Genomic DNA, 22,975 nt, shown 5'->3' on the forward strand with positions numbered 1-22,975 from the left:
TTTGATATGGGTCCTTAAGACTCTAAAGGAATAAAGATGACAATACACTGAAGTGATGTGGAAACTTCCAGCAGATGAAGTGATGAGCTGGGAAATGAAATGTGAACAAAATCTTGGAAGATGATACTGCATAGGATAAAAGAGAATACAAGTGAAAGGCATGCTAGTATGAAGAAAAGTTTGAACAAGCAAGAAGAGAATGTTTGTTTACTTATGGAGAGATAGAGGTTCTTCTGCCACAGCCATCCTAATGAAGCTGTGGAGAGATCCTGAAGATATTCTTTGAATGCAAGGGATTTAGAAAACAAGTTGTTCAGCAGGCAGTTGTCACAGGAGGGAAACTTTACTACTTTTGTAAAATTAGGAACTTTCTTTTCAAAACAGTCACATACTGTATACATGGAGCTCCTTTATTGAACTGTAATATGTAACAGCCAAGTTTATACTTAGAATTATTGTATGTACATTGCGTAGTTTAATGCTTTGGGTTCTTCCATGCTTGTATACAATACTAACAGACAAGATGCATTAACACAAGCCTCAACAGTTATACATTTTTTTTTTCATTTCAAATTGTGCCTCAAACAATGCTTCCTTACTTTATTCAAGAACTCAACAGACAACACACTGTGGATGTTAAGTGCCCCTGAAGCTATCTTTTATGGCATTTCTTAAGAAGAAGAAAAAAAAAAAAATGCATGGAAGAATGGGAAAAGATGACATTCCATATTTTTAAAGCCATAGTCAATACATGGCTACAAAACTAACTGCTAGGAAAGAACATGGTAACCTAATGTTTATAATTACACTATAGCTGAATTCTGCAATGCTATCAATAATCCACTTTCAAAGATTTAAAACCTACCAAATACTTTTTAAGAAAAGTGGCATTGATTTGTGTAGGAAGGAAACAAACAATATTTTGAGATATCATTACAGTAATATGTATCAAGTTCATGGCGTGTTTCTTTGTTATGATGACTTCCTTACTTGTATATACCATCCATCCCAACAAAGCTAAGATAACTAATAGTGCATATGTATGTAACCTTTGGTGATATAAATTTAGATTAAGTATCTTTAGTTACTTCAATACTTTGTGTTGAACGCTGGCTACAGTAGGAAGGCAGCTCACAAATATACATTGTTTATCAACTTAATTAAAACCATGAAACAATTATTAAAAGTACTCATAAACATCGTTACTTATGCCTACTTGTATCACAGACAGCTCGTGACACTAAAACATCCATTTCTCAAATGTGAAATAAGGTGAAAATTTTATTGCTGTTGTATAATCTGGGGTGCAATGATATTTGATAGATAGTGTGCTTGATCGAGTTTCTTTTTTTGGAACATAGAATAACTTTCAAATATGAAAAAGAAAAACCAGCAAGAAAACTTGTGCTTCATCAATAATATATAAATATTATAATATGCAAAGAAAGGTGCATTCAAGGTGTGGCTGGTAGAGGTGTTTCTTAAAAGGAAAATATTTGTACAATTTCCTCAAAGCAATAGACAACACCAGTCCACACAGCCAAATGGAATGACTTATATTAAGTTCATATTTTTATCACAAAGAATGACTTTAAGTAGATAAATTCCCCACCAAAAAAAGTATTACAGAAATGCAAAAAACATGATGGTAACTAACATAAAAGCAAGCTGGAAGTTGATGCATGGAAAAAAAGTGACACTGTGAAACTTCCCTTTGAACCTTTGACTGATCATAATACATAAAAAGTCATAAATTAGAGGAAATAATGCCAGGCTGAGCTAGACCTGTGAATTATTTTCTTTAACATTATGTACAGACAATTCTTTTGAATGGTTTGAAAACATATCTGATATTGTTTGCAATTATGGTAAGATACAATGCTGTATAAAAATGTTAGAAACACAGGTTCTTCACAGATCAGCATAGATCAGCATTACAGCCATATAACATTTCTCTTCAAAATAATTTGTCAGACTTCTTCTGTTGCTTTTCATTAATAAAAATAGATTTACTGCACTGTACATCTACAGTAAGTGTTTACTATCCATATTGGTGGGATGATTGACAAGGAACATCAGGCCTTCCCAGTGACAAAGTGTTGTGCCAATCACCAGGTTGATCTAATTTTTATCCTTAAATGTTAACATCATTCCATATTACCAGCATGTGTTTCTTATCATAATGATGGCTTCCAATACCAGCCCTACCCCCTCCCTTTCCCCTAAAATGTGTGAAAACTAACCCATTCCAATGCTTTACAGCATTACCTTACCAGTGTATGAAAATATTTTCTTTCCAAGTGTTACCATTTTATCAACTTTTCTTAACTCCATCAGCCTATTACCATTTTATCAACTTTTCTTAACTCCATCAGCCTGTAACTGTTATGACTAATTGATGAAATAAACAATCAAATACATTTTCAGTGGTTTCTGTTATGGTGTGACTCAGATATTCCCTTCATACTTTTACTCTCTTCACTCACTGGATGCCTCCATGATGCACAGCAATGAAGTTTGTGGCTTCTCTAGAAATAGCTGACAATATGGCACATCCTTCTAAGAGAACATGCAGTAGTTGCATGATTTTTACTGTTAAAAAATAAGTTGAAATGGATGATTGCAGAAAATGTGCATTATGTGCCTTTGTTAAATTATTTTTTCAGACTTGAGACCAGAAACTGTTCTAATATATCTGGCAAACCTTTACGCCAAGTACAAGCACATTTTTTTTGAAGGTCACTTTTTCTGGTGTTGATTTTTATCATTATTATATTTATTATTGTTAATATTGCTATTGGTATGGTCTGGTCCATTCATCAACCTTCACAAAAGTAAGAAAAAAAAAAAGTTGTCTTGGTGAAAGAAGGTCCACCTGGGAAATCTGAACACATGAGTGGGTAACATCATGAGGGATTATGTCTACTGTTTTTTCATTCTTATAAATTATCTCTGTAAACAACTTTTCTCTGCATGAGCAAGAGAAATGGATAGAGATATCATTGATAGTATATAAATACAGCAGCACTGGCATTCAATAAGTTACTTAAGATCATTCTTGGTGGGTTTGGCATCTTAATCAGGCTTGCTCCTGAGTAACCTGGTGTGGACCACAAAATGGAATGAATTGCATTTATTCCACAACCATCAGCTTCATCCATCAGACACTCATTCTAAACCTAACATGTAGAGGTGGTGAGACATCTCATTCATTCACACACCAGCCCAAAATCTGAATTTTTAAATTATAAGCTATCGACATATATTATTAATTATAAATATAAAACTTTGAAAAACTGTAATTGTTAATGATCTCTGATTTTAATTTATTGTTCGACTAGATCACCAGTATGATTTCTGGTAAGGCTTGGTATCTATCACTAAAATAACATGTTTTCACAAAGGTAAGATGGCAGGAACTAAATAGTGTTCTAAATACAGAGAGAGAGAGAGAGAGAGAGAGAGAGAGAGAGAGAGAGAGAGAGAGAGAGAGAGAGAGAGAGAGAGAGAGAGAGAGAGAGAGAGAGAAAAAAAAAAATAAATAAATATGTAAAAAAAAGGGTCCATCCCAGTCCACCCCTGTGCAGCAATGAAGAGCTCAGTTTCTCAATTTCTAAACTTTCATTTCAAATTAAAAATTAATTTCACAGTTCACCTTGCAAATGTCTTAAAACTTTATCACTAGTTGGTTCTTCAATAGTTGGTCCTTTGAGAGGCCCTTCACCTTTGGTCTGCTGGTTCCAATGGCTGGATTCTGGCGGGACTTTGCGCTGAGATTCTGCCTCATGTAGATTTTGAATTTGTCTTAGGAGTAACTGGAGTCTTGAGGCATGATGTGGAGGGATGGAAGTGTGGAGGGAACGTAAAGACTCTTCAGCCTGGAAACAAATATCAACTAAGAGTTAATATGTCAATAGATAACAGAAAGGATCATTAGATTCATTCTATCTAGATTCATTCTTACCAAAAATTATATTTTCTATTTCAAACAAAGCTAATTAAGGGTGAGTGTCTCCATGATTCCCTGTCATTCCTATCAAACTAATAAGAAAATAAACACCATTCTTCACGAGATTACAGTATTTCACTTGAGACAACAAAGTTAGTAAATTACACCCCAGTCTTTTCAAGTGGTCCCTTCATCAGCATAACAATCGTGTGTGTGTATTTACCTACTATGCGTTTCAGGACCCAGATAACACTGTTTTTTGCAAATACAGTGGATACTCAATACTCGAACTTAATTAGTTCCAAATGGCCGTTCGAGTATTAAAAAGTTCGACTATTGATACCTATAAATCAGGTAATTCGTTTCAGCCATTGCTGAACCAAAGTTTAGAAAATAAATAATCTCTTGTCCATTCTAGCAAAGTTCCTCGCAGTCCTCCTATGTTCTCTAGTTTCCAAAGTAGTCTTCCATAAGGGGCTTTATCAAAAGCCTTTTCAATATCCAGGTATACTGTGTCTACCCATCCATCTCTGTTCTCAAGTACAGGGGATCCTCGCGATTTGACTGTTTGCAGTTCGAATTATCGCCAATTCGAACTCAGTTAATTAATATCCAATCCTCAAGGTTCGACCGACTGACTCGCCAATTTGACATTCATATCTTGTGTGCCACCCACCTGGTCAAATACGCCATCATCCCAAAATTGCCGCAAACCCGCCAGGCGAAAATGTAAACTGGCACTACCCTGTGCACCAGAGGCGACATCACACTAGCACTTTTCCGTGAACTTTTTCTGTCAACTTTTGTCGACGCTGGTCATCACACACAAGCTCGCTTCCACCTTTGTTGCGTTTGTCAACTGTAAACAAACAAAGCGACCCCTTCACCCCCAGCAAGCCATTGCTATTTTTGGCCTTTAATGCTCCCTATGAGAAACTTTTCAGACAGCTTTATCCACACATAAACAACAGAGCTTCTCATCTTGGCCAGTTGTTCCTTGGAACAGAAGCCTTGGAACGTCGCAGTGCCAGAGAAATGTAAACAGACAACTGAACTACTTTTCACTGCTAGGCTAGGACAAAAATATATATACAAATATATTTACATCTACTTATCAAGATTCTATTGATTTGAGATTATACCATCATTCCAATTAACAAGAAAATTAATTTTATTATAAAAGTGTTAATTAGAATCCATAGATCTTAATTGAACTTAAATTTTTGTTTCGTCTGACTCAAGATGACAGAAAGCCACCTCCAGCCCCAGCCCCAAGAAGCACAATTTCCTGCCTTTCAAAGATAAGCTTGAGCTTATAAGTACGTGTGAGGCAGGTATAGCTCACAGTGTCATTGCAACACAAATGTGTCCCTAGATCAACAGTATTAACAATTTGGAAGAACAGGGACAAGTACCGCGAGACCGCTGCAAATGTTTTTATTTCCAAAAATTGTACTGTACAGCACCCTAATGTGTTTAATAAAAAAAAAAAGTTAGATATAAATGAAGCCTTTAATAGTACTACTGATTTAGTCTAAGTTAGTGTTTTCTAGAGGTTATAGTGATGTTTTGAGGGGTTCTAGGCTGGAGGTTGGTCCCTATCCCCCTAATTCTGAAGTATCTTACGGAAAAAATTGCTTCACAATTTGAATAAACGCTGATTCGACCGATGTAAAACCGCCCTAACCCCATCAAATTGAGAGGATGCCCTGTACTACAATAACTCTCGGGTAGAACCTTAATAAGTTTGATACACATGACCACCCTATATAGGGTTCTCCCTCTTTCAGTATTCTGCCTGAGACTTCATCTGGTCCCATTGCCTTTTCTTCATCCAATTCCTTCATTAATTCTTTTATTTCAAGCTTGGTTATTTTAATCTCTTCCATATAAATAGTCTCTCTATTACCCTGTGGTCTTTCAAATTTGGATTCCTTAGTAAAGACCTCCTGGAACTTATTATTTAACAGTTCTGCCATACTTTTTGGGTCTTCCACCATCCCATTTTCTTCTTTTAACCTTTCTATTTTTCTTTTTGTCTTATTTTTCCGTTTATGAATCTGTAGAACAATTTCGGTTGCTCCTTGCATTTTTCGACTATGTGCTTTTCATAGATCCTCTCTTCTTCCTTCCTCACTTTAACATATTCATTTCTTGCTATTTTGAAGTTTACCTTATTTATTGTATTTCTATTTTTCCTCCACCTTTTCAATGCTCCATCCCTTTTCTCCTTTCCCCTGGCACACTTTGCATTAAACCAATCTTTCTTTCCTTCTTCCTTAGGTCTATATTTCGGGACATATTCCCTAACTCGTGTTTTGTATATTTCCAAAAATAAGTTATATTTCTCTTGCACTCCCTCAGAGTTTTCGATTTCCTCCCAGTTAGCTTATTTGAAATAGTTCTTGAGATTCTCAATATCAGCCTTTCTATAATTTATTTGGTCCTCTTTGTATGATTCATCTCTATCTTTTCCCTCTTCTATATCCATTTCTAATATTACATGATCACTCTTTCCCAATGGGCACTTATATCTTATATCATCATTCATTTGTATACCCCTTGTAAAAACCAGGTCTAATCTTGCTGGCTCATCATTTCCTCTGAATCTTGAGTTTTCCTTTACTCTTTAGTCCATCATATTATCTATCATTAGGTTCAGGAATCTTTCTCCCCAGGCTTCTTCCCCCATACCATTTTCATAATTTTCCTAGTCCACTTCTTTACAGTTGAAATCTCCTACTAATATCACTTTTCTCCTTTCCTTAATGATTCTCGTTAGACTCTTTATTGTGTCATCTATCATGTCTTTATATTCTTGATTGGTCCATGAATTTGTTTTTGGTGGCACATATGTTACAATGATTGTTAGCTCTTTTTTATTAATATGCATCCTAATATACAGTACTTCTGCTTTTCCTTCCCCACATTACTACTTGGTTTACCACCATCTCCTTCCTTGACATTATCATGACTCCTCCTCCTCCTTTACCCTCTCTGTCTCTCCTCCATACATTATACCTATTATCCAAGGCTATTTTAATTGCCTCATTTAGTTTTGTTTCAGGCAGGCATACAATATCCGGTTCTTCTTTCTTTATGTAATCTCTTAATTCTAATTTACTTGATAAAACCCCGTCTATGTTCGTATAGTCTCTTGCCTTTATCACTTTTAGTTAAACTTGTTCCACTTTTTCCTCATCCTTCTCTTTTATATACCATTTCCTTATCCTGTCTCCTAGAATTCTCCAAAAAAATGCCTTTTTTTCTTCTTCTGACCTTTCATTATTTTTTTCCCGTACTGCTGCCGCCAGTTCGTTGTATCTCTTCCTTTCTTCCTCATTTATATTTTTCTTTATATATATATCCTTGCAACCTTCTGTTTCTCTGAGTTTATTTGTTCTATATAATATTTCTTCTGTTGCTGCTTGTGATTTTAGTAGTATTTTAATTGATCTCGTTTTTCCTTCTTGATATGGTCCCATTCTGTTTATTTCTTCTAAGTTCTGCCTATCTTTGTCGTTTAGACTTTTTAGTAGGTCTTTGACTGATTTCAATTCTTTTTCTTATCTTGGTCTATATTTGATTATTTTTTTTCCTTTTAATCCAAATACGATTACACTTTTTTTCCGCAATTTCTCTAACTAGATTTTCTTTTGTCTTGAGGACTCCCATCATTTTGTTTGTCATATTTTCATCTCTATCTTTTAGTTGTTCTTGAATCACCTCCTGAAAATTATCCTTATCTTTCTTATCTTGGACTTTCCATGCTTGTACTTCTTTTTTAATCACGTTCTGTACTCTTTCCTCTTCTTTGTTTACTAGATCTTTCAGCTTCTCTTTTTCTTTCTCGGCTTTACCGAGTCCTTTTTCCATCTGTTTCTTGTAGTTAGCTACTTCCTTTTTCAGTTCTTCATTTTCCGCTCTTAGTCTAGTTTTGTTTTCTTCCACTTTTTTTATCCTTTCTCTCAGTGTTTGAAACTCTTTTTCCTGTTCTTCATTCTCTTTCATTCCCATACTCTCCTTTATCCATTTATCTAGTTTACGTTCAATAGTCAACACACTCTTAAATAGTGAAGTATTCGCCGTATCAAAACCTTCGAATGCGCTTACTCCCTCATCAACGTAGTCATCATCTTTCATTCTTTCCCTAGTCTCATACCTGCATTTAGATGGAATCTCTTTACTCATGATTCTCTAACACTTTATTTCATGAAAAACAAGTCTACACTACTCGCCCAGGCCACTGCAAATACTATACAACAGGTAGTGAAGATCAGCTGACAGCGACGCCACTGCGTCCTTCCTCGACCGCGTCTGGTGTGTGTGTGTGTTTACCTAGTTGTATTGTACAGGGCTCATAGTGTCCTGTCTCCATACCTCCATTTATCTAATTTTTTCTTTAAAGTTATGCACATTATGTGCTGTAACAACTTCATTATCCAATGCATTCCACTTTTCTATCGTTCTGTGTGGAAAACTGTATTTTCCAATATCTTTCACACACTGCCTCATCCTGATCTTTTCATATCCTCTTGTAATTATTTCCCAAATTGGATCCAGTAGTTGTTCTTTACATTCTTTTAACACCCAACCTGATGCACCATCTGGCCCCATTGCTTTTCTGACATCCAACTTATGCAATAATCTTCCAATATCCTCTTTGTGCACTGCAATCTTCTGTAATCCTTGGCAGTGCAATGTCCTATTAGGTTCTGTGAAATCGTCTGCAGTGAACACTGTTTTGAAGCTCTTATTCATTATTTCACACATTTTCTTCTCTGTTTGGCATGTCTTTCCTTCTTTAATTATTTTTTCAATTGTTTCCTTGTTCTTTGTTTTGCCATTTATAAACTTGTAGAAAAGTTTGGGTTTGTCTGCTTTTATTCTCCCCATCTTTCTCAAAGTTTCTTTCTTCCTCTCTCCTTATTCTAATATATTCATTTCTGGCATCCTTGTACTGCCATCTGTTATAGTCATTTCTGTTTTATGAGTTTCTTCCATACTTTATCTTTTGCCTTTTTAGCTTGTATGCATCTAGCATTGTACAGGTTGAACCTCCCAATCCGGCAACCACCGGACCTTAGACTTGCCGCACCATGGAAAATTCTGAACTACAGGTGGTCCCCAAAACACCCTCTATATACTTACACTGCATTATACAAGTGTAGTTGTAACATTGTTCTGATATATGATAGTTGTACATAAAAAATATACATGCAGAAGTATATAGAAATACACATTGTAAATTAAGTTCAGCATGGAAAATTTTTGCCTGCGCCATTATCATCTCGCTGGACACGGGCGTTACAAGCACGCCGAAGCTTATGAGAGCACTGTCTAAATCACTGCTTTTACCCTCTTTAAGTGTTCTACAAACCCCCATGTTCTTCTTGCTCTCACATTCACTATAAAACTTGAGAAGTTGATTCTTCTGCTTTTTTATATCATAGATGGTTGATGAGCCAATGTTGTACTGTTGACATAGGGTCTGCACTGAAACACCTTTATCTAGCTTCCTCAATAGGTCCACTTTCTGTTGCACTGATATTGTCATATGTTTGTGCTTTTTCTTTGATTCACACACAACACTATCACTTCCTGGTTGCTTGGAAGCCATGTTTAGAGGCAAATATTACAGAATAAAATGTTTATACACCTGGGGGTGGGTGGTGCTTGCAATGAGCGGCAGTGTGGTACTGATCCAAATTTGACCCAGAATGCCCGGGCTCCAAAACACAGTACAGCGCCACCGTGTCCTAGCGGTGGTCCAGCAAATTACTTCGGCCAATTCAAAAATTCCGGCAAACAAAAATTTTGCCGGATTACAGGTGTTGCCGCATGAAAGAATAACGGATTAAGGAAGTTCAACCCAAGCATGTATTTTTTCTTAACTCTATAAACAGGTACAAATCTTTTTACTCCTTCATTATACTTCTGTAAGAATATGTCACATTTCCCTTATACTGTCTTTCTGCACATAATATTTCTCCACTCAATATCAGCAAAGTAGATCATTAATTTTTCTAAATCTGCTCTTGCATAATTTAATCTCTCTCCTTTGTAATCATCTCGGTAACTTATCCCATCTTCCTCCTGAATTTGCATCTCTAATGTCACATGATCACTTCTTCCCACTGGACTAAGGTATTGTATGATTGGAAGGGGCTGTGGTTTCTTTGTGAATACTAGGTCAAGCAATGATGGTTCTTCTTCCCCCTCTGTACCTTGTTAACTCCTCCACCCACTGATCCATTGCATTAACCATAGTCAACTAACACTTCATCGCTCCACTGCCCAGCATTATCCATTACTTCCATCTCTCTCCAATTTACTTTTTTGCAGTTAGTCTACACTAAAAGTATTCTTCTATCTCTTCTTATGTTATCTAGGCACTTAATCACCTCTTTGCATATCTTTATGTTCTTTAGTTCCCCATGTACATATTAGTCTTAGGTGGCATATATGTAACTATCATTATTCTCTTCTTCAGCTCCTCTGCTTTGATTGTTACTCCCATTACCTCCACTTTGTCCTCTCCATATTGCACATCCTCCACACATATATCACGAACCATTATTAGCAGTCCTCCCCCTTTATCCTTCCTGTCTCTCCTGCTATTATATCCCTCTTCTTCAAAGTTAACATGGATCTGCTCTCTTAGTTTTGTTTCAACAATGCACATTACATCCAGCTTTTTCTCATTCAAATAATCCCTCACCTCCAACATACTTGATAACAATCCATCTATATTAGTATAAGTCACTCTTAATTTCTTGCCTCCTCCATGACCTCCTCTTTCTTCTGTAGTTACCACTTCTTTAGTCTCATCCAGAACCCTCCAGTAAAAATTCTTCTTCTCTATCTCTGTCCATTTCTCATTTTTTTCCTTAGCTTCACTTCTTAGCACTTTTTCCTTTTCCCTCTCCTCAAAGTTTATATCTCTTTTTGCCCATATATCCTTGTGTTCAGTATCATCAGCCAAGCAGCTTCCCTTTCCTCGCCATAATTTCCTCTACTGCCACTTGGGATCTCATTCTCACTTTCATTGGTCTCCTATCCCCTTCACTGTGTGTGTGTATTTACCTAGTTGTAGTTTTACAGGGCCTGGGGTTTACATTCGTGTGGCCCTGTCTCCATATCTACACTTATCCAATTTTTCTTTAAAACTATGCCCACTCGTTGCTGACACCACTTCTTCACTCAAACTGTTCCAAGTCTCAACACATCTTTGCAGGAAACTATATTTTTTAAAATCTCTCAGACATCTTCCTTTCCTCAGTTTTTTACTATGCGATTTTGTGCTTCAAATGACATATTCTTCTCTCAGGATCAGTTTCTCATTATCCACTTGGTCCATTCCGTTGACCAATTTATAAACTTGTATCAGATCCCCTCTCTCCATTCTCTGTTCCAGGGTTGGTAGATCAATAGCCTTTAGTCTCTCCTCATATGTCATCCCTTCAAATTCTGGAACCATTCTTGTAGCCATTTTTTTTATAATCTCTCCAACTTCCTTATGTGTTTCTTTTTATGGGGGGTCCACACAACTCCTGCATATTCCAATCTGGGTCTTATTAAAGTACTTATCAATTTCTTCATCATTTCTTTGTCCATGTAGTGAAATATTCCTTAGCAAATTATATGTCTCTCTGAAAATTCTATCTATATGGCTTACCAGTAGATTGTTTTCTTCCATCATCACTCCCAAGTCCTTTTCCTTTTTTTACTTTCTCCAATGCTACTCCATCTCCCATCTTATAGATTCCCACTGGTCGTCTTTCACTCTTTCCCATTTTCATGACATGGCTTTTGTCCACATTGAATTCCATCTCCCACTTTTTACTCCATTTCCAAATCTTATTTAGGTCTTCCTGCAGTATTTCACAATCCTCTTTTTGCTTTATAACTCTGCACAGTTTTGCATTGTATGTAGCTGTTCACTCCCTCTGGCATGTCGTTTATATATATGAGAAAAAGTATTGGCGCCAATACTGACCCCTGTGGCACTCTGCTTTTTACTGCTCTCCACTTGGACTTCATATCTTTAACTACCGTTCTTATTTCTCTCCCCCCACAAATAATTTTCCATCCATCTCAATGTGCTCCCTTTTAAGCCACCCTTCTCCTCTAACTTCCACAGTAATCTTGCATGTGGCACTTTATCAAACGCCTTTTTTTAAAACCATATAAATACAGTCAACCTTCTCTTTCTTGTACTCTATCAACTATTCTAGAGTAGAAACTCAGTAAATTTGTTACACATGACCGACCTTTTCTAAAAGCAAAATGGCTATTTGATAATAATTTGCTGTCTTCAAGGAACTCGATCCATTGTTTCTTTATTACTCTTTCATACATCTTGCATATTACACTAGTTAGTGATACCAGTCTGTAATTTAAAGGTTTTTCCTTCCTTCCGCTCTTATACATGGGAACCACCTCAGCTCTTTTTCCATTCTACTGGTACTGTTCCATTTTCTAGTGAGCATTCTATGATGGACTTGCTAGTTCTTCCCTACATTCTTTCAGTATTCTGCCTGAGACTTCATCCGGTCCCATTGCTTTCTCTTCATCCAATTCCTTCATCAACTCTTTTATTTCAAGCTTGCTTACTTTAATCTCTTTCATATAGACGGTCTATTACCCTGTGGCCTTTCAAATTTGAATTCCTTAGCAAAGACATCCTGAAATTTACTATTTAACAGTTCTGCCATACTTTTTGGGTCTCCCACTATCCCATACTCTCCTTTTAACCTTTCTATTGTTTCTTTTTGCCTTATTTTTTCATGTATAAATCTGTAGAACAATTTCAGTTGCTCCTTACAATTTTCAACAATGTCCTTTTCAAGGTTTCTTTCCTCTTCCTTCCTCACCTTGACATATTCATTTCTCGCTACCTTGAAGTTTTCCTTATTTCCTGGATTTCTATTTCTCCTCCACCTTTTCCATGCTCTATCTTTTTTCTCATTTGCCCTAGCACACCTTGCATTAAACCAATCTTTCTTTCCTTCTTCTTTAGGTCTATATTTTGGGACATAATCCCTGACTCCTGTTTTGTATATTTCCAAAAATAAGTTATATTTCTCTTGTACCCTCTCTGAGTTTTCCATCTCCTCCCAGTTACCATTTTTGAAATAGTTCTTGAGGTTCTCAATATCAGCCTTTCTGTAGTTTAATCGTTCTCCTTTGTATGATTCGTCTCTATCTTCCTTTCCCTCTTCTATTTCCATTTCTAATATTACATGTCACTCTTTCCCAATGGGCACTTATATCATCGTTTATTTGTATAACCCTTGTAAAAACTAGGTCCAATCTCCCCGCCTCATCGTTTCCTCTGAATCTTGTGTTTTTCTTTACTCTTTGGTCCATCATATTATCTATCATTATATTCAGGAATCTTACTCCCAAGGCTTCTTCCCCCATACCATTTTCATAATTTTCCCAGTCCATCTCCTTACAGTTGAAATCTACTAATATCATTTTTCTTCTTTCTTTAATGACTCTCATCAGACTCCTTATTGCATCATCTATCATGTCTTTATGTTCTTGATTGGTCCATGAATTTGTTTTTGGTGGTACATATGCTCCAATGATTGTTAATTCTTTTTTATCAATATGCATCTTATGTTATGGCCCGCCCGTAACATGCATTACTACCATCACCTCCTCCGCTTGTTACCTCGTTCGCCACCTCTCCGCCTCCCCTTCCACGTCACCGTTTCATGAAGCCCCGCTACTGTCCCAAAGTTGGATTCACGCGGCCCCTTTCGACTCAACCGAAAGTGTTGAGCCAGCTCTTGGCTTTCTGGATTGGCAGTTGAGATCCAAGCCTCAACCAGTGAACACAACGCCTCTTGGGTCTACCGTGGGATCAACCATCACCCAGCATTTCACCACTGCGACACCGCATAAGTATCACTTCCCCTCGTCCGTGTTTTCCACATTGCCTCTATATAGGATTAGGATTATTGTTAGGTATTAAGTTGGGTTCTTTATTGTTGTATTTATTACTGTGTTATGTGTATATGTGTATGTCATTTTCCTGTGTTTCATGTTATATATCTGTGTTTCATGTTTCTTGTTATATATGTGTCAATTTCATTATGGGTTATTAAAATAGCTTTTAAAGTGACCCCTTTGCATTTCCTCACCAGTTGAACCTGCAGTTTTTTTTTTTATTATTATTGTTCACCGGCTCTCCGATGCCAATCTTACCAGTTTAACCGGTGAACGTAACAATTGGCGACCGTGACAGGACCATTATAACCCATGTTCAGTGTTCCATTTTTCCAGTGACTTTTTTCTGTGATTGCTTGTGTTTCTGTGGTGTTGTGACTCTGATGTGTTTTTTTTCTGTGACTTACTCTGCGTGTGGTTTAAATTTACCTTTGTGCGATCAAGTGGCTCCTTTTGGGTTAAACGTGCTTCGTGACTTTCATTGGTATCGCATAGCAGTGGTAGAGCAGGAAACCAGGTAGAAAGGCGTGTTCACCGATAGCACTTATCTCTATTTTTGCACATAGGCAGGTGTGTAATAAGTGTTATCCAAGTGTTGGGATCATCATATGTTCATGCGAACCCTCAATCCCCTCACTTCGGGATCATTTTTCTCGCTAGTTAGAATCGGCCATTTTAACTAGTCTCTCAGACTAATCCGCCTCCTTATCAATAACAAGTCTCAGTACACCCGCTCCTCACTCTCAAGTCTCGTAACTAGAGTAATCCGGATCCCTCTTAATGCCGTAACTCTCTAGTTTACCCTCATTAGTGATTGTACTCATAAGTGTTTGCTTAAGTATAATCTAGGTAATTTCAAGGTTGCCTTTATTATCACTCTGCCAAGTTCCTCACTTAAGTAATTCGCTTATCATTTTTTTTTTTTGTGGTTTAACATCTATTTAATATGGCTTCCGCTCAGTTTAACGTTGAAGATTTTGTGCCGACCCTTCTCTGGAACAACTTAAAGATGCTAATATAAAGAAGGACCAATGGAAGACCATCGCTAAACATTTTGATGTTCCCATCACGTCTCAGATGACTAAAGAGGTCATTAAGAATGTAGTTGTTGAACATCTAGTGCAAGAAGGTCAGTTGCTAGGAAATGCCATAGAAGAGTTAACTCCCATGTCAGCCTCTACGAGGACTATAATACACAGTCCCCAGGAAGAACAGGATAAGAGTAGGATAAGTCAATGGGAAATTGAGAAGCTTAAACTAGAATACCGGATGCATGAAAGACAAATACAACTACAGGAAAAACAAATGCAACTACAGGCAGAAAAAAGATAAAGATAAAGAGAGAGAACTACGGGAAAAAAAAGAAGAGAGAGAATTACGGGAAAGACAAATGCAACTACAGGCAGAAAAGGAAGAGAGAGAATTTCAGTTACAACTTAGAAGGCAGGAGAAAGAGTTAGAAATTCAGGAGTTAACTCTACGAAATGACGCTAAGTTTAGAGGGGAAGAAATAGATATAAAGAAACAGTTAGCAAGCTTTAATCCTGCTATAGCTGCTCCACTAGTTCCCCCTTTGGATGAATCTGATGTTGACGGGTCATTTCGCGCTTTTGAGAGCATTGCTAATAGGAATAAATGGCCCAAGGATCAGTGGGTGTCTCTCCTTGTCCCTAAGCTAGTAGGAAAAGCTTATAGGGTATACAATAGCCTTAGTGATGAGGTAGAATATGAAGAGATCAAAGGTAACATTCTAGACGCCTACTCTATCACTTCTGATGGATACAGACAACAGTTTCGAAAGTATGTGAAACCAGAGTCTCACACAGACAACAGTGTGAAACCAGAGTCTCACACCTATGTTGAATTTGCTAGTGAGAAACTAAGACAATTTAAGAAATGGTTAGCCGCCCTTAACATTACCACCTTTTCGGAGTTGCTCAATCTAATGGTCCTGGAAGAATGGAAGAACAAGTTACCTTTAATATTCTGAGGCATGTGGAAGAACGGGAGAGAGTGATCTTATGTCTGCCGCTAAAGTGGCTGATGCGTTTGCTTTGTTGATGGGATCCCTGGGTAGTAGAGGTCGTGGTTCACTGTCTAATGTTAGGTCCTCCTTTGGGGAAGGTTTTGGGGCGCGGTGGTAAGCCAACCGGATTCTCGCCAAATGCATATAATTCCCCCTGGTGTACATACTGTAAGAAGCCAGGTCACACGATCCAGAAATGTAGACACCCAAATTGCAAGGGTTCTCAACGTCAATTTTCTTTTGTGTCCCTAGACCTAACACATTTGAGAACAAGAAACCAGTGGCCCTAGCTAACCCTGTCAACTCTCCTCTAGAACTTTATGACTCGTACATGTATCAAGGTAAAGTGTCCCTGACTGATGGTAAAGACAAGGCAATAAATATCAAGGTTCTGCGTGATACAGGTGCTGCCCAATCCATCTTAAGGAAGATGTCATCCCTAACATCAAACAGGCTTTCACTGGGAGAAGGTGATCCTTACAGGTCTCGAATCACAGCTCTCCTATCCCTTGGCTAATATTAGCTTACAGTGCCCGTTCATTTCAGGAGAGGTTGAGGTAGCCATTAAACCTGGTGAACTGCCAGTACCGGGGTACATCTTGTACTGGGTAATGATCTTGCGGTAACTTGGCTGTTCCAAACTTAATTGTTCTTGATTCTCCCTTAACAGAAAGTCCCACTAAGACCCTGGACGAAACATCCCTCACTTCTTCCCAGTGTGTGCAGTCACCAGGTCTCAGTCCAAGTCCCCTGCCTTTCATCACCTCCTCCACCAATGATTGCCTCTACTGACAACTTGTATAATAACATCATTTCAAAGGAGAATTTGATTAATGCTCAGGAACAGGATCTCACTTTGGCTAAGATCAGACATGTGGCCAGTGAGACAAAGGATATGTCTAAATTGCCTTGTTTTTATTATCAGGAAGGAGTCCTGATGCGTGCCTACAGACCTCCTGAACTGAAACAACTAGACACCTGGTCAGAAACACATCAAGTTGTCATCCCTTGTCTGTAAGACCAGCCATTATAGAACTAGCTCATGATGGATTGTCAGGTCATCTAGGCATCCAAAAACCTACAAGAAGGCTCTTCAACATTTTTTGGCCAGGAATGAAAAAGGATGTGTCACACTATGTAAAACATGTCACATATGTCAAATTGTGGGTAAGCCTAACGAACGCCTTGTGCCAGCTCCTCTGACGCCTATTCCAGTTCAGACGGAGCCCTTCGAAAAGATCATTCTAGACTGCGTAGGGCCCTTACCCAAAACCAAACGAGGGAATCAGTATTTGTTAACCCTCATGGATCCCACTACCAGGTACCCTGAAGCATTCCTCTTAAGAACATCACATCAAAGACCATTGTAAAACATCTAATACATTTTTCACCTCGGTAGGAATTCCAAAACAAATTCAGTCTGACAAGGGTAGCAATTTCACTAGCCATTTTTTCCAACAGATAGTGAATGAGCTAAACATCGACCATGTTACCTCCTCGGCTTACCACCCCCAATCCCAAGGCTGTCTGGAGCGGTTTCACCAAACATTAAAATCCATGATGAAGAAGTATTGCTTGGAGCATCAAGGAGACTGGGATGAAAGTATTTCTTTCCTTCTCTTCGCTTTAAGAGAATCTCCTCAAGATTCTTTAGGTTACTCCCCTTTTGAATTACTCTATGGTAGACAGATCAGGGGGCCTCTCAAAATACTCCTTCAAGCCCCAGTGTGTCTGACTACATCAGTAACCTTAAGAATAAAATCAGTGAAGTCAGATCTTTTGCTAAATCAAACTTCCTCAAATCTCAAACTAAAATGCAACAGAATTCTCTTCCCAAATCTGTCATGAGAAGTTTCAAACCAGGAGACAAGGTTTTACTTTTTCTCCCCACTCCAGTAAGTTCATGGGACCTTATGTTGTGGCTAAAAAACTAAGTCCATTAAATTATGTGGTCCACACTCCTGACCGTCGTAAGGATTCCCAACTAGTTCATATTAATCTAATGAAACCTTACCACTCCAGAGAACCAGAGGACGACTTGTCTCGCACTGTACCTGTATGTCTGGTAGGGAAGGAGTCTGGTCCTGTGCCCCCCGAGGAAGAGTCCGACATCGAATTCCTCTTCTCGTCACCTAAAGGACGCCCTCAAACAGCCAAATCATGTCCAACCTTGATGAGGTGTTTCTTTCCTTAACACCTTCACAACAGTCTGATCTTAAAAAGTTATTGCTAGACTTTTCTGAAATCACAGGTGACCTTCCAGGAGTTTGTAATACTATCCAACATGACATAACATTAATATCTAATGACATCAAGCCTATAAGACAACCAGCCTATCGCATTTCACCCATTAAAAGAGACTTGATGAAAAAAGAGGTAGACTATCTGCTCTGTCATCACCTTGCAGAACCTAGTATATCTCCTGGGCTTCTCCTGGGTCCTTATTGCTCTTATTGTTGGGTTGTCTGGTTATATCTTGAGTGTTTGATCTATTTACATTGTGATTTCACGCTATGTCTAGCTTTGATGTTTTTAAGGCTCAGGCCGATGCTTTGGGTCTTGAGGGTGCTGAGCTTGGTCAGTATGTTCTACAACAACAAGCTATTGAGAGGGACCAGCGAGCTACCGAGAGAGAAGAGAAGCGGCTCCTAGCAGAGAGAGAAGAAAGAGCTGCTGAGAGAGACTTCCAACTTGCTAAGCTTCAAGCTGAGAAGGAGATACAGCTCGCCCGCAGCACCGGTCAAGGAAAAGTGAGTACTTCTTCCTGTGAGAACGTCAGAGGACCGAAGTTGCCAACTTATCAAGAGGGAGATGATATAAGCAACTTCCTCGTGCGCTTTGAAAGGGTGGCTGAACTACTCCAGATTGATAAGGATAGCTACGCTGCAAGACTTGGGTGTCTCCTCACGGGTAAGGCTACTGAACTGTATACGTCGTTGTCTGCTGACATAACTGAAGATTACGCTCTTCTGAAGAAAGCTCTCCTCACTGGGTTCAGTAAGACCGCCGACAACTACCGTCTGGAGTTCCGCCAAGCCAGGATTAGGGTTGGGGAAAATTATCAGCAGTTCTCTGTCCATCTGACTCGACTGTTCCAGGCATGGTCGGAGGCATCTGATGTCGCCCACACTTTTGAAGGTCTTAAAAAATTCATCCTGCTTGACCAGTTTTTGACTAATCTTTCTCCAGATTTGAGGGTTTTCATCAAGGAGCGTCGGCCGACAGACCTTCCCGACGCAGTAAGGCTTGCCGACGACTGGTCATCTGCCCGTCACGCCTACCCGAAAGCCTACTCTTCTAGTTCCCGAGGAACTTCTAAAGCTGCCTCTGGGGTAAGCCCTACATCATCTCAAGGTGACTCCAGCAAGTCCTCTGTCCAGTCCACCCCTAAGAAAATTACGTGCCACCAGTGTGGAGAAGACGGCCATATTCGGCCGCTGCCTAAGAATCCCGCGCCTTCAAGGATTGGGAAGCGGGTAAGTCGACTCCTAAGGTTGGGTTTTGCCTTGGTGACAAGAGTGTCCCAAACTATTCTGTCTCGGCACCATTAACGGATCTTGGAGCTCGAACATCATCCGTGACACTGGCTGCTCGTGTGTGGTAGTCTCAGAAGAGGTGCTTCCAGACGTAGATGTGGAGAGTTGTCCCAAGATTTCCCTAGCTGACTACTTGGGAAGAGTAGACAAATTCCCAGTTGTAAAGTGCTACGTGCGCTGCCCTTCTACACTGGTTGGACTGAGGTGGTGAGAGCTCCTATAAAGTTTGCTGGCGCTCTGATAGGAAACATCCCGGGAGTTATGGATCCCCAGGTCTCTAATCCTTCTCCAGCTCCTCTTCCTGATTCCAGCAGGGCATCCTTGTCATCAGAGCTGCAGCCGGAGGTTTCTACCAGTGCTTCGACTGTGTCTTCGGCTGACCAAGTACACGCTGTTACCACCCGTGCCGGAAGGATGAAAAGACTGCATCCTCTGGTACTTCCAGAACTTCAGCCTCTCTATGACCCTCAAGAGTTCAACCAACTGCAAGCCTCGTGTCCTTCCTTAACTGGGGTACGACAGAAAGCCTCTACGGGAGAAGTTGAGAAAGCCAGGAACGGGTCGTCCTTCCAGTACCTGTACGTCAATGGGCTTCTCTACCGCAAGTGCCTCACTTCTCAGCTTCCAAATAAGGTAGGCCAACAATGCCTGGTTGTCCCAAGTGAGTGTCGCCAGATCATACTCTCAGTGGCCCACGAGAGTCCCTTGGCTGGACATTTCTCTCACCGCAAGACTGAGTTGAAAATTTATGAACATTTCTTTTGGCCAGGTATGGGAGCGGATATCCGTGCCTACTGCCGCTCTTGTGACAAGTGCCAACGGATGTCATCAAAGGGCCGGGTGCGTCCTGTCCCTCTTCAGCCCCTACCTGTGATCACCGAGCCTTTTTCCCGAGTCGCCATTGACCTCGTTGGACCTCTTTCTCCTCCATCTTCCGAGGGCCATAGACACATTCTTACCTTAATAGATTTTGCAACTGGGTTTCCAGAGGCCCTGCCACTTAAGGACATAGACTCAGTATCAGTAGCTGAAGCCTTACTAGTGATATTTGCACGTGTAGGAATTCCTAGAAATCCTCTCTGATCGAGGAACTCAGTTTACCTCCAGTCTGTTATCAGAGTTACATAAGCTGCTTGGTGTTAAACCTATTTTCACAACTCCTTTCCATCCCAGTGGCAATGGACGCATAGAGGCTCCATGGTCCTCTCAAGGCAGCTCTGCGCAAGCTCTGTGCTGACAAACCCAGGGAGTGGCACCGTTACCTCGTTCCCACGCTCTTCGCCCTCAGGAAATCCCCAGTGATCGGACCGGGTTCTCCCCCTTTGAACTACTATATGGACGCTCTGTTCGAGGACCTCTCACGGTGTTGAAGGAGTTGTGGGATAATCAGGACATCCAGGGAGAAGAAAGAACCAGCTTCCAATACGTCCTGGAACTTCGAAACAAGTTGTCAGAATGTGCCCAGCTTGCTGCTCAAGCAGCTGATGTAAGTACTGCCCGTTACAAGTCCTATTTTGATCTTAAATCTCAGGACAGGAAGTTTAATCCAGGTGACGAGGTACTAGTTCTTCTTCCCAGCCACACAAGCAAGTTATTGGTAGCATGGAATGGTCCATACAAGGTCCTTGAAAGACGTGGTAATGTTGATTACCTTATAGACGAGCCTCGTGGGCCTAAACTATACCACGCCAATCTACTTAAAAGATACCATCGACGAGCAGTTGTTAACAGGCTCCATGTTCTCGACGAGATTCAATCTCTCGAAACAAGCGAACCCCAGGACAGCACCGTTCCCGTCGTGGAGGAGAATTGCCTGACGCCAGCTCCACGAACTGCCCATTACGGCCGATGAATGGCTGGATTCTTCACCACCAAGTATGCCGGAGATAAATCCCTCCTTGCCCTGGGAACAACGAGGCGACATCGAGGACTTACTGCTGGACTACAGGGATGTATTCTCCACCACACCTGGCTGTACCTCGACTATCATGCACGATATTGTCCTCACCACCACCAACAGGATTCAAGCTAGGTTGTACCCTGTCCCTATTCACCTTAGACCTCACTTTGATGAAGAAGTAGATAGCCTTTTGGAACAAGGGATAATTCAATTGTCTTCCTCTCCCCACTGTAGTCCTGTTGTAATGGTTAAGTCTGGTTCCTACAGGATGGCTATTGATTACCGGAAATTGAACTCCGTTACGGTTGTGTTTGGTGTGCTCCGCTTTGACTATTATCTCAGAGGTCGTGAATTCATATTAGAAGTGGACCACAAGCCCTTGTTGTACTTGGAAACCTTTAAAGGCAAGAATGATAGGGTGTTGAGATGGGCCTTAAGTCTACAAGCCTACCGGTTCAGAGTCGTCCATATTGCTGGGAAGGACAACGTGGGAGCAGATTTAATGAGCAGACTCCCCATCTTGGAACCCTTGACACCCTGCCTGTTAACATCTAAGCCAGATGGTAGTAGTCGATTTTGCACCGACTACAGGAAATTAAATAAAGTGACGGTGCCAGACTCCTACCCATTGCCCTTGATAGAGGACCTTATAGATAGTATAGGAGTAGCCAAATTTGTAACCACTATAGACTTACTTAAAGGTTACTACCAGATTCCCCTCTCAGACGAGGCCCAAATAATATCCGCCTTCATCACCCCCTTCGGACTATACCAATACACAGTGATGCCCTTTGGCTTGTCTAATGCTCCCGCCACCTTCCAGAGGGCTATAAATTACATCACTCAGGACTTGGAGGGAACATCTGCATATCTGGACGACCTGGTGGTGACTGCAGACGACTGGGCGACACATCTGACCCGTCTTCGGAGGCTGATGGGTCGGTTGCAGGAAGCCGGGTTTACAATCAACCTGGCCAAGTCCACCTTCGGGAAATCTACGGTGGTCTACTTGGGACATGTGGTGGGGAACGGCAAGGTTCACCCCAAGAGAGCCAACGTGGAGGCCATCCTTGGCTTCCCTGTTCCTACCACCAGGAAAGCTCTCATGAGGTTCTTGGGGATGGCTGGTTTTTACAGACGCTTCTGTAAGAACTTCTCCACCCTGGCCGCCCCCCTGACGGACCTTATCAGCACTTCCGTCCCCTTCCACTGGACCCTGACCTGTGACCAAGCCTTCCAACACCTCAAGGCGTTTCTCTCCTCGGAACCAGTGGTCTGGACGCCGTATCACTCCCGCCCCTTCCATCTACAAGTGACCATATCAAGGGGGTGGACAACATCATCGCCGACGCCTTATCAAGATCTCCCGTCTCACCTCCTTCATGAGCCCATTACGGAGGTCTTAGGGGGGAAGAAATGTTACGGCCAGCCCGTAACATGCATTACTACCATCACCTCCTCCGCCTCCCCTTCCACGTCACTGTTTCATGAAGCCCTGCTACTGTCCCGAAGTTGGATTCACGCGGCCCCTTTCGACTCAACCGAAAGTGTTGAGCCAGCTCTTGGCTTTCTGGATTGGCAGTTGAGATCCAAGCCTCAACCAG

The 22,975-nt window shown here is 40.4% G+C and overlaps 1 protein-coding gene across 3 annotated transcripts in view; it reads right to left on the reverse strand.

Annotated features, from left to right (window-relative positions):
• Nucleotides 1–396: 396 nt before the first annotated feature.
• Nucleotides 397–22,975, reverse strand: part of LOC123504764 (protein Aster-B-like) — a 135,794-nt gene continuing 113,215 nt past the window's right edge. For all 3 annotated transcript variants that reach the window (XM_045255567.1, XM_045255566.1, XM_045255569.1), the window contains exon 15: nucleotides 397–3,878. In XM_045255567.1, coding sequence (XP_045111502.1) covers nucleotides 3,645–3,878 — 234 coding nt within the window. In that variant the 3' untranslated portion in view covers nucleotides 397–3,644. The remainder of the gene's footprint in view (nucleotides 3,879–22,975) is intronic.

This window comes from Portunus trituberculatus, chromosome 17, assembly GCF_017591435.1.
Source record: "Portunus trituberculatus isolate SZX2019 chromosome 17, ASM1759143v1, whole genome shotgun sequence".
NCBI lineage: Eukaryota > Metazoa > Arthropoda > Malacostraca > Decapoda > Portunidae > Portunus > Portunus trituberculatus.